The sequence below is a fragment of the Papilio xuthus genome, unplaced genomic scaffold, assembly GCF_000836235.2.
Source record: "Papilio xuthus unplaced genomic scaffold, Pxut_1.1 DF826933.1, whole genome shotgun sequence".
In the NCBI taxonomy this organism is placed as follows: Eukaryota; Metazoa; Arthropoda; class Insecta; order Lepidoptera; family Papilionidae; genus Papilio; species Papilio xuthus.
In genome coordinates this window covers 4367096-4378261 of record NW_013531716.1, presented here as the reverse complement: position 1 = coordinate 4378261, position 11166 = coordinate 4367096, and the positions used below count along the sequence as shown (strand labels likewise).

At 33.2% G+C, this 11166-nt stretch overlaps 2 protein-coding genes across 2 annotated transcripts in view; one reads left to right on the top strand and one right to left on the bottom strand.

The window, feature by feature from the left end:
• Nucleotides 1-1154: 1154 nt before the first annotated feature.
• On the bottom strand, nucleotides 1155-4319 carry LOC106122184 (organic cation transporter protein). Its single transcript, XM_013318089.1, has 7 exons — nucleotides 3970-4319; nucleotides 3325-3504; nucleotides 3015-3245; nucleotides 2631-2850; nucleotides 2381-2549; nucleotides 1844-2120; nucleotides 1155-1755 (listed from the first exon to the last, which is right to left on the bottom strand). The coding sequence occupies exons 1-7, from the start codon at nucleotides 4267-4269 to the stop codon at nucleotides 1489-1491; spliced, it is 1644 nt and encodes a 547-aa protein (XP_013173543.1). The 5' UTR covers nucleotides 4270-4319; the 3' UTR covers nucleotides 1155-1488.
• Nucleotides 4320-4833: 514 nt separating this feature from the next.
• S6kII (Ribosomal protein S6 kinase II) overlaps nucleotides 4834-11166 on the top strand; it is a 6965-nt gene continuing 632 nt past the window's right edge. The window contains exons 1-13 of the mRNA XM_013317692.1: nucleotides 4834-5085; nucleotides 6118-6390; nucleotides 6587-6772; nucleotides 6844-7128; nucleotides 7337-7491; nucleotides 7742-7829; nucleotides 8167-8297; nucleotides 9090-9239; nucleotides 9396-9533; nucleotides 9756-9962; nucleotides 10329-10528; nucleotides 10719-10816; nucleotides 11032-11160. Coding sequence (XP_013173146.1) covers nucleotides 5029-5085; nucleotides 6118-6390; nucleotides 6587-6772; nucleotides 6844-7128; nucleotides 7337-7491; nucleotides 7742-7829; nucleotides 8167-8297; nucleotides 9090-9239; nucleotides 9396-9533; nucleotides 9756-9962; nucleotides 10329-10528; nucleotides 10719-10816; nucleotides 11032-11160 — 2097 coding nt within the window. The 5' untranslated portion in view covers nucleotides 4834-5028. The remainder of the gene's footprint in view (nucleotides 5086-6117; nucleotides 6391-6586; nucleotides 6773-6843; nucleotides 7129-7336; nucleotides 7492-7741; nucleotides 7830-8166; nucleotides 8298-9089; nucleotides 9240-9395; nucleotides 9534-9755; nucleotides 9963-10328; nucleotides 10529-10718; nucleotides 10817-11031; nucleotides 11161-11166) is intronic.

Genomic DNA, 11166 nt, shown 5'->3' with positions numbered 1-11166 from the left:
ACATAATTGTTGTTAACTTTATTTAAATTTCTTTCTACCCAACAGCGAAAATTATAAAAAAAAATTGTCGAGCAAAATTTTACATTACCTAAATTTTTACTGGTTACGAAAAAATAACCCCGTGATTGATAAAATGAAAAAAAGTAGCCTGAGATTCGAACCGGTAAACTTACATATTAAGGCAAACATACTAGAATACTGCGCCAAACTAGTATTATATATATTGCGACAAGGCAAAATTTGATATTAGTTAATACGTATCTGTCATATTCGGCGTGACAAACTTTTATATTTAAGCGTTATGACAGGAGAAGAAAAATATTGGGTTGCCCAGTAAGTTCGTGCCGCTTTATAAGGAAAATTGAAACCCTGTTCTCTTAAATTTTTGGAAATGTTATATTGGTACGACTCTATACCTAAAACGTCTTTTATTATTGGATAAAATTTTAAAAATTAGTTTTTATCTCAACCAATGAAATGAAATTATTCACAATATAGAAATTTTTGTGACGTTTGATAATGGTGGAAATCCGAAAATGAATCCACTTCAGCTACAGTCTATTGTTAGCTTTATATCGAAAATCAGAACGAACTTTCCGGACAACCTATAATGTTAATACAAAGTGTCAAATGAATGTAACAGAAGTAGTTTATTCCAAATTGTATCACAAGTATATAGAGATAGAGTTCAATTTTGTCAAATGTACCGATATTTTTGCGCACCTTGACTGCTTCGTTACTTATGACGATATGGCTGCTACGATATTTATGAGCATCTTGCATGTACTCATATATTTGACGCTGTGTATGTACCGATGTATTTGAGCAGGGTGAATGTATCTATTATTTTGAGGACTTTTGTTGTACCGATATAATTGAATACTTTTGATGTACCTATATATTTGCATATCTTGTCTGTGACGATCTATATGACGCTGACTGTACATAGGTATATGTAGTGTTTTAACATAATAATACCTATGTATGTACATATTATTTTTGTGATTTAATAAATAAAAAGAATTTCCTCATATTCTTTTATCCTCTTATTGGAACAGGTTTAGGAAACTATAAAATCTTTAACTATTATATAAATTGACAGTTTAGAGGAGAAAAAAAATGTCCAACATATCTTATACCTTTATATTATAATAACATTAATTTAACTTAATATTACAACAATCATAAATAAATAGTAAATAGGTAAATGTGTAGTTAAGAGATATAAAACAATCTAAAAAAATTATTGTAAGTTTACCAAAAAAAATCCAAAACATAAATGTTACATACCCAAAGCCAAACCAAGTCTGCTTATGAAAAATATCCTTACCAATTTTTTTTAACAGATTAAGGTAAAATTTTGGTACACTGCCATCATTTGTCGTAATAATGGTAGAATTTACGTAGTTCTGACTAGAACAATTTTAATGCCGTACAAAACCAATATTTATCGTTAGAAGTTTTATTTTTGCTTACACATTTCGTTATTCAACGAAATTGTTCTGCTTCCTCCAATGAATCGGGTAGCGGTTTATTTCTAGTTTCAGGAAGTGGGAATACAAGAAATACTTGGCCTGCGGAAATCAATATAACTAATAATAAGGGCAGACCTGGTATGTAAACATCTAAATGGACAAGTAGTGGTGCGATCATTGACGCAATACGTGCAAATGTTGTTACTCCACCAACGCCTACGTTTCGCCCCACTGTAGGGAATAATTCACCGGTATATAAATATAAAGCTGGAACAGTACCCTGAAAATTCACGATATAAATCTTTAAAAGATGTTAATCCTATAAATTTCGTTTTTTTTCAATTCGTTCCGTATTCAATTAAACTTACCGCTATAGCTGCGAATCCTAATCCAGCAAAAAATAATCTAATGCCAGCTTTTTTCACATCCTCCTTCGGAAAAATATATATAGCAAAGAAGCATACAGTTGCAAGAACTTGAAACAAATTTAAAGTAGTTTTCCGTCCAAGTTTTGCTAAAATAAACAAGCACAATAAACCGCCGGGTATCGAAATTATGCCACTCATTGAAACTAATAGAAATATACTCGATCCGATCAACCCAAGATATTGAGAGAATGTAAAATACGACAACCCCGTAAAGAACCTGCAACAGAGTTAAGAAAATTAATTATATAAAATCAGTAAATAGGTTTTTGCTGTATTATAATTAGCCTATGTTAGTTCAAATGGCCAAACCGACCTTTGCGTATGTAGGGCATTTCGATCGAATCACTCAGATTTATAAATTACTGTTTTGGCGACTTTTTTTAAAGTAATCAAAACTAGGTGGTTAATATGTGCACTTTAAATTTGTTTTTTTATCTAACCAACCTACTACTTCCGAAGATAAGTAAATTTTATTACCATATCAATGAAAGAATTATTGTTTTGCGTCTCATATTCTTAGATTTGATTAAATCAGAAAACTGTAAATGTAACTTGTCATTTTTCTTTTTCTTAGGCAATAAAGCTACGATTGCTCGAATATCACCAACGTTTCTCTTGTTTTCTACTACAATCTTCTTAAGTACTTCTATAAAAAAAAGATAAATTTACTTCCATGATGTAATCCATGCAATTTAGTACAAAATTCAAAGTAGTTAAAATTTCGTACCCACAGCTTCGTCATATTTTCCAACCGCCAGTAACCACCTCGGCGATTCCGGTAGCCAAAACCAGTAAAGCAGGTATATTAATGATACAGACGCTAAAGCAAACTCTATTTTTCTCCAATCTCTTAACCAATATGAAAAAAGAGCTAATACAACATTCCCCAGTCCAAAAGGTAGCTGGTATACCACAGGAATATATGTACGCCATCTCCCACTGACTACCTAATAAACAAAAAATTCAAAATAACGGCTCCAATCTTCAAAATTGTTCTGTAATTTCGTCAATTCCTACTTTTAAAACAAAGTTTATAAAACCCATTTGCATTATTTTCTTCGTGTTCCAAGAAAACATATAAGATAATACTGAAAAATAACTATTTACGTACCTCCATGCATATGACAAATGATATTATTGCAATTCCACCACACCCGAACGCTAAAATAAACCATACCACAAGGAATGTCCAGTAGTAAGGTGCGAATGATACTAAATAACTGCCTGTTGCTTGAATTACAATAGCTAGCATAAGAGGCTTCTTGCGACCATATTTATCAGCTATGCTTCCAAAAACTATACCCCCTACTACTATTCCGGTCATCATAACACATTGGCTCATCTGAGAATTATTATAATCAAAACAAAAATTGTACAATGACATATTTAAACCTAATAACCTAAAATTATAAGATACTCACATTAATGTACCATCGTTTTGTGCATACTAGACCAAAGTCTGAAGTGAGAGTTCGTTGGAAAAAAGTTTTATCGTACACAAACTTTTGACATGCCACCAGAGGTATTATATGTCTATCCATTTTTGGTGCAATTAAAAGGATATCAGGATCAAATATAAGACATGGATACTCCATTATTAGCTAAAACAATATTACATTACATAAGCTCATTACTTACCTAGATAGCGACATACCAAAGAAAAGTTATGTGAAAAGTAATGAATAATGGAAGTACTCTTCAAAATATCACGTCAGCTCATAGGCTAGGCTTGTATAGGTTGATATTTTCTAAGCCCTAGTAAATACGTTCGCCTAGTGCAAGTTGGTTGGACAAATGTACATACATACATATAAAATTCGAAAATCAAAATGCACGGTACAAACGTGGATCGAACCGAAACCTGTAATTAATTAACTCGGGGCTTAACCACTGCGCCATTAACGCTCACTTTGAGCCACCGACTTTATTCCGTAACATCTCAAGTCCATTTCACATAAGAGATTAGCGCGCGAATCTACCCGCGCGGCAGTGCTTTTTAAAACCTGTGATTGTGTAGTGTTAGTATAGTTTTTTTAATGTTCTATATACGTGCGTTTTCTGCTTACCGGCACGCTTATTTTACGCCATTCTTCGTCAGTATATTTCTCAAAAGCTGGTGGCTTGGCGCACCAAAATTGTTGCGGTGGTGCCATAAATATTATGTTTAACTGATACCAAGCCATCGGCAGCTTTATTAACGACATGAGTATGCTTATTTTTAATTGCCATCTACCGAAATCGCCTATTATTCTACTTGTTGTGTTATCAACATTCACTTTTTCTATTGGCACGTATGTTTCAGAATCCTTTTTAAAAAAATTTCTCATAATCGAGTAAGTATCGTAAAATATTCTGTTAAGTGACATATTTGGAAAATGTCATTAATAATAAGAAAAAAATTATTTTTCCCAAAAAAAAAACTTTAAAGTCACTTTCATAAACTTCTGAGACATTTATATAGGATCCTTTTTATCTTTATTATTATAATTTTTAATACAACTAACCAGAAATGAAAGAAAAAAAATATTTTTAAGAACAAGCATTTTTACACTTTTCTTATGTTCTTCTTATTTTAAGGACTAAAACATCAACAAGGTTCAAACGATATCAAATGCGATGAGGTTGCGACGTTTCATTACAGTGTTCCTATGGCCACTTTCCAGCTCCATCATCAGATCAGCACCATGTCATTTTTTGCGACTTTTTATATTTTTATCTGAAATAAGTTACGACCAACAAACAAAGCTTCAAAACAGTGTACAAGAGATATCCAGAACCTATCGTTTAAAATTAATTTCATGAAAATTCGGCATAATTCGCTATTGTAAAGTTTTACCTTTTATTTTCCTAGGAAGCCTATGTTTTAGAAAATGTATTTTTTAATCTTTACTGTTTAGTCACATCTGTGACGTATGAAATTTAAGTGACCAATGAATGACCATGAAGAAGTGACAAAGTGACAATCAAATCATCTGCGAACGAATCGTTCTCTAGTTTTAATATTTTATTTATGACACCACCCAAGCTTTGAAATACAAATTTCTTGCCTTAGTTTGCAGTATTAACCACTATTTTAATTCAAATCACATTTTTTACTGAATGTTTGCTTCTGGAAGACAGACAACATGCCTTTGGCGAATTCCTCCGATCCTTGGCGAATGCAGAATGTTGGTGATAACATGGTAGTAAATTATTCAACTTAACTTTTTCCGTATTATTTTTTATTCATATAGGAATTTTAAACATACCAAGTAACTGATATACTTAAAATGTGGGAAATGTTATCACTTGTAAAAAGATTGTCTATAAATTGGTTACCTTCTATTTAAAACTTTTTGTGTAGTAGTCAATTAGCCTTTATTAGATTTTCCCTTTTTCAATAATGCTCCATTGGCTAAATAATCAAATTAATGTCTAAAATAATTAGGTCCTTCACAGAACTTGATATCTAATCATATTATAAATTCATGGTTTTTCTTACTTTGTTACTTGTTTCAAAATTTTTAAATATGTAACATGTTTAGTCAAAATTTTTTACATTACGTTACTACAAATTAATATGTTAAAACATTAACTTACCATTAAGAAAGAAACTTAACTATCTTCTAAATCTACATTTTAACACATTAATTGCATACTACTGCCAGTATTATATAAAAGAACCATTTTAATAATAGACAACACCTAACTCAATAATAGTTTTGCCTTAAGATACCAACAAACTATGTTTTAAATTTAGATTCAAGGTAAGCCACAAAAGTGGTATGTGCGGACTTTGTGATAAATGCAATAGCATGTTATAAAGGTATTGATCTTTGTAATTTAACAATGAAGCCATATAATATGCTTACATCACTTTCCTTTACCTTATGCATAAACAAGTGCAATGTCAAAGTAACCACACCTTATTTGTTCTTCTTTAGTTCCTTAAAGTACAATCAATCTTTGAATCTATCAATCAACAGCTTTTCAGGTGACATTTATACAAAATCTTAAAAGTAAATAGAGTGCAACAGGATTTGTGAATTGTTTTATTTTTTTGACTTTATTTTTATAATTCATGCCAATTTAATTCATTTAATCCAAACTGCGGAATGAACTAAAGTTGTTGATTGACATCATTTGTCTAGTTTCAACTCCCATTTATTTGTATAATAATTTTTCCTTATAAGTTTTAAGTAACCAACTAAATTGAACATCTTGTTTACATGCAGCGAGGCCTCAGCACCCAATCAACGAACAGTCTTCCGATGGTTGTTGAAAATTTAGCTGAATCCCGTCAAACTTCGACAACAGAAAGCCTTGATTCAAGTGATATCAGTTATGAACGTGAAGTGGAACTACAAGATGTTGTCAAGGAGGGCCATGAGAAGGCAGATCCATCACAATTTGAATTGCTCAAAGTCCTTGGTGAAGGTTCTTTTGGTAAAGTATTTTTAGTAAGAAAAGTTAGTGGTGCTGATACTGGAACTCTTTACGCTATGAAGGTAATCAATTTATGAATTAATTATTTACTGTGATATTAACCAAAATAAGCTCATAATAATACAATTATGTTAGGTTACTAAATTACTTTAAAGTTAAAAGTCATATGTTAAGAATCCTATTTGCTTAAAATTGAATTTAAATACCACATTAGTGATGAATTTCCCATTTTTACCACTTGTAATATTATTGTTTAAGGTACTTAAGAAGGCTACATTAAAAGTAAGAGATCGCGAACGTACAAAAATGGAGAGAAATATATTAGTAGAAATGGGCCATCCATTTATTGTTAAATTACATTATGCCTTCCAAACTGCAGGCAAATTATATTTAATACTGGACTTCCTTCGTGGCGGCGATCTATTTTCGCGACTGAGTAAAGAGGTAAAATATAAATAAAAGGATAATGAGCAATAGTGTAATAGTATTAATAATATTTGTATGAATTGTTTTAGGTAATGTTTACAGAAGAAGATGTTAAGTTTTATTTAGCGGAGCTAGCATTAGCTTTAGAACATGTTCATAAGTTGGGTATCATATACAGGGATCTTAAACCTGAAAATATTTTGTTAGACGCAGATGGTCATATAGCTCTTACCGATTTTGGCCTTTCAAAACTTCCTCCTAGTAGTGATAAAGCTTACAGTTTCTGTGGCACTGTTGAATATATGGCACCTGAAGTTGTTAATAGAAAAGGACATTCCTTTGCTGCAGATTGGTGGTCTTTTGGAGTGCTTATGGTATGTTATAATTTATATTATTTGAATTAGTATTACTGCATGTATTTTTTTAATTCTGTTTGATTATCAATATCGACTACAACAAATCGATATTTTATTGAATACAAAATTCGTTGTCGCGTCGAATGTGTTAAATTAATTTTTAATCTTATGATTTCTTAACAACTCTATGTTACATTTAATATTAAAAATTGTTATTCTCTTTCAGTTTGAGATGTTAACAGGCAATTTGCCATTCCATGGTTCAACAAGGCATGAGACAATGACACAGATATTAAAAGCCAAACTTGGTATGCCATCAAATTTAAGTGAAGAAGCTCAATCATTACTCCGTGCATTGTTTAAACGTAATCCACTGAATAGGTAAGATAAATAAGATTACCTATACTAATATTTTAAAGATTTGATTGTTTGTTTGCATTGAATAGAAATGCTCTGAAACCACTAGACCAATTTAAAAAAATCTTTCACCGTTGGCAAGCTACACATTCCCTAAGTGCTATAAGTTACATTTGTTAGGAGATTTTTGTAATTCCTCGCGGCCGAAGACTCAGGCAACAGCTAGTTTAATTTATGGGAGTAAATAAGGCATATTAAAAGTGTTATCTTACAGATTAGGTGCTGGCCCCAATGGAATTGAAGATATAAAAAGCCATGAATTCTTTACAAGTATTGATTGGGATGCACTCGTTAAGAAAGAGGTTTGTTAATTATCTACCTGTATGTTCACACTAACGAAACATTAGTATTAACATATTATATTTTAATTTTTTCAAAGAAAATCATAAAGGATAATTATGTTTTGCGCAGTGGAAACATAGAGAAAGACAATATTTGTTACTCAATTACGGAAGTTTATTTGTGCCAAGATAAAAGATGATTGATCATTTATTTAAACCATCATACCGAGACACTTATGACTGCATATTTCATTTACGCAAATCACGTAACAAAGACAAATGTATGGCCTCAGATTAGTTGTATATTTTAATTTTTCAATTTCTTTATATAATAATACATGTAATCTTTTCCTGACAGGTGATTCCACCATTCCGACCGGCCGTGTCGAGAGCTGATGACGCGTTTTACTTTGATTCAGAGTTCACATGTAGAACACCACGTGACTCCCCCGGAGTGCCCGCATCGGCTAATGCACATGAATTATTCAGGTAAAGTTAATTGTAATGTATAATTTCCATAGGCCTTCACCGCAGGCACTTAAATAAAACAACTTTCAACTACACATTTTTTTCAAAACAAAATGCTTGGATGGATGGATAGATAGATGAATGGATATTTGTGAGAAGGAAACACCGGAACGACTGTATGGATCTATCTGAAACTTGGTATAGCGCGGACGGAGTCGCGGGCGATAGCTAGTAATTTATAATCAAAGATTTTTATCATTATTTATGAATAAATACAGTACTGATTATTACAAATACTCGTACGGATGTCTTCGTATTCTAGAGATACCTTCTAACAAACGTCCATCCATCCATCCAAAAATTCGCATTTATAATAATAATAAGATTTATAGGTAAAGAAACCTCATGATGCTTGGTATAAAAATGTAGTATTGCAAATATATTCAAACTTTGCATGTCAAGTAATTGGATTAACTTTAACTTTGTTTCATGCTTATATGCTTATATCCATAAATACTAAATACATTTCAACTATGTTGCTTGCTTGCAAAGGAATGTGATTTATGTTTTTTTTTTAGTTAGTGTCAACTTAATAAGGGGTGTGGATAATGTACAGAAATTATATTATATGACCAGCAATTAAAGAAAGTTCTTACTAGAGTTATCTTTCCCACAATTAGAATAAAATTTACTTATTATATTTTAAGTAATCTGAGATTTTTACTGATGCGTTAAATTCTTCTTTCTTTTTTACTAATGTCGAAGAATTCAATTAAAAATAATATATTAATTGAATAAATATTTTCATTCCAGAGGTTTCAGTTTCGTCGCTCCATGTTTGCTCAATGATGACAACAAAACCCTAGTGAATCAAAATGAAAATCACACGCCACAAACAAAGACCTCAACTGAAGAATTTTGGTCTGGTTTTGTCAATAGAAATAATTTCTTTGATGAATACAGGTCAGTTACAAGTGAACAAACTCAGAGATAGATTAGTATAAGAAATTGATTTTTTTTCACAAAATGCAGTATAAGTGGACAGGACTAGTCGACACTAAATAGTTTTTAATATAGTATCATGCAGTTTATAAATGATCCGTGAATGTTTTTTTTTAGATTAATGGGTGAATTGGGAACAGGGTCGTTTTCCGTCGTCCGTCTCTGCGAGCACAAAACATCTAGAGTACAATATGCTGTTAAAATTATGGACAAAATGCAATATGATCCGCGTGAGGAAATTGAAATTCTATTAAGGTATGCCAGTTTATTCTCTTTTAAGATGTTTATAAGAAAATTATCATTAGAACATATATGGTACTAATCATACTAACATCCCAAATTAACAAAATCTAGATTTGTAATCAGATAGATGACATTAAAGATGCACGAAATGTGTATTAGCACTTCTTCTTCTTTCTTTTATATACTATATTTTATATATAGATAAGATATAAATAGATATGTGTATGTACACAGATACAGTCAACACCCGCACATAGTGACGCTGCGCGGCGTGTACGAGGAGGGGGGCCGCATCCTGGCGGTGACGGAGTTGTGTCGCGGCGGCGAGCTGCTGGAGTACATCACGCAGCGCCGCCACCTGCCCGAGCACGAGGCCGCGCCGCTGCTCGCCAATGTTCTGCAGGCCGTGCACTATCTGCACAGGCACACTGTCGTGCACAGGTCTCTCTCATCTACACGCTCTCTACCAGTCTTAGAGTTTAGTTTCTCCCGTCGATTAGTGGGCGTCCATAAATTACGTGAGGTGTTTAAGGAGGGGAGGGGGTCGAGTCAAATCTCATCCAATCTTACGTTGGAGAGCCCCCTTAAAGATAGGCGACAGCAGCGGTCGCTTCGCAATTTTGGGACGTCCAAGTGGATGCTTCCTCGTGTGCCACCTATAATATATATAAAAAGGCGGCCTTAATCATCTATCTCTGTACACCATTTTCTTATAAGGAAAGGATTGGAAGAAAAAGTGAATGCCGCGGTCTATTTGTTATGATTTCAGCTGACCTTTTACTAATTTAATATCAATGTGGTGTATAGAGACATAAAGCCATCAAACATCTTGTTCGCTCGCTGCGAGCGACGTGCTGAGGATATCCGGCTGGTGGACTTCGGTCTGGCGAAGCAATTGCGCGCGGAGAATGGTCTGCTGATGACGCCCTGCTACACTGCCAATTTTGTCGCCCCTGAGGTGCTCAAGCGAGCTGGATACGATGCCGCCTGCGATATATGGAGCTTAGGTAGATATAAATGTTTTTCTACAAGTACGACAATGCGTGTGTGGACGGTAAATCGATGAAATAAATTATTAATATCTTGTTCAAGAGCTCAAAAAAAGTAAGTTTTAGAAATTCAATGATTTTTTTAAAAGATAAGAATTTTACATCGTGTTTTTTTCTTCCTTTTGAAAATATATTTTGATAATAACAGGCGTGCTGGCGTACATAATGCTGTCCGGCCGGACTCCGTTTGCTTCCACTGGCGATGATACTCCGGAAGCTATTTTGGCGAGAATCGAATCTGGAAAGGTAAAAAAGATGCCATTCAATTATTTAAAAATAAACCAAATCTTACATTTACCAATTAAACATTTTATTTTTCATTAGAACGCTTTCCTTACATTTGTGTTTTGATAAAGAAAATCTAGAGAGAAATATTAGGATATGTAAACGTATTATTTTTCTCCGTAGGATGTAGTTCAATACAAAAACTAATTTAATAATGAATGAATGATATTTTTCAGGTGGAACTATCCGAGGGTCCGTGGCGGTCTGTGTCAGCGGAGGCGAAGGCGAGCGTGCGGCGCATGCTGACGCTGGAGCCGGCACTGCGGCCACGTGCCGCTGACCTGCTGCGTGAGGCGTGGCTCTGCGCCCCC

Coding starts and splice junctions, on each gene's coding strand:
- LOC106122184 (XM_013318089.1), bottom strand. CDS start 4,269: ATGTCACTTAACAGAATATTTTACGATACTTACTCGATTATGAGAAAT. Junction 3,505..3,969: donor GGCGTAAAATAAGCGTGCCG/GTAAGCAGAAAA, acceptor ATATTGTTTTAG/CTAATAATGGAGTATCCATG. Junction 2,550..2,630: donor AAAATATGACGAAGCTGTGG/GTACGAAATTTT, acceptor TTTTTTTTATAG/AAGTACTTAAGAAGATTGTA.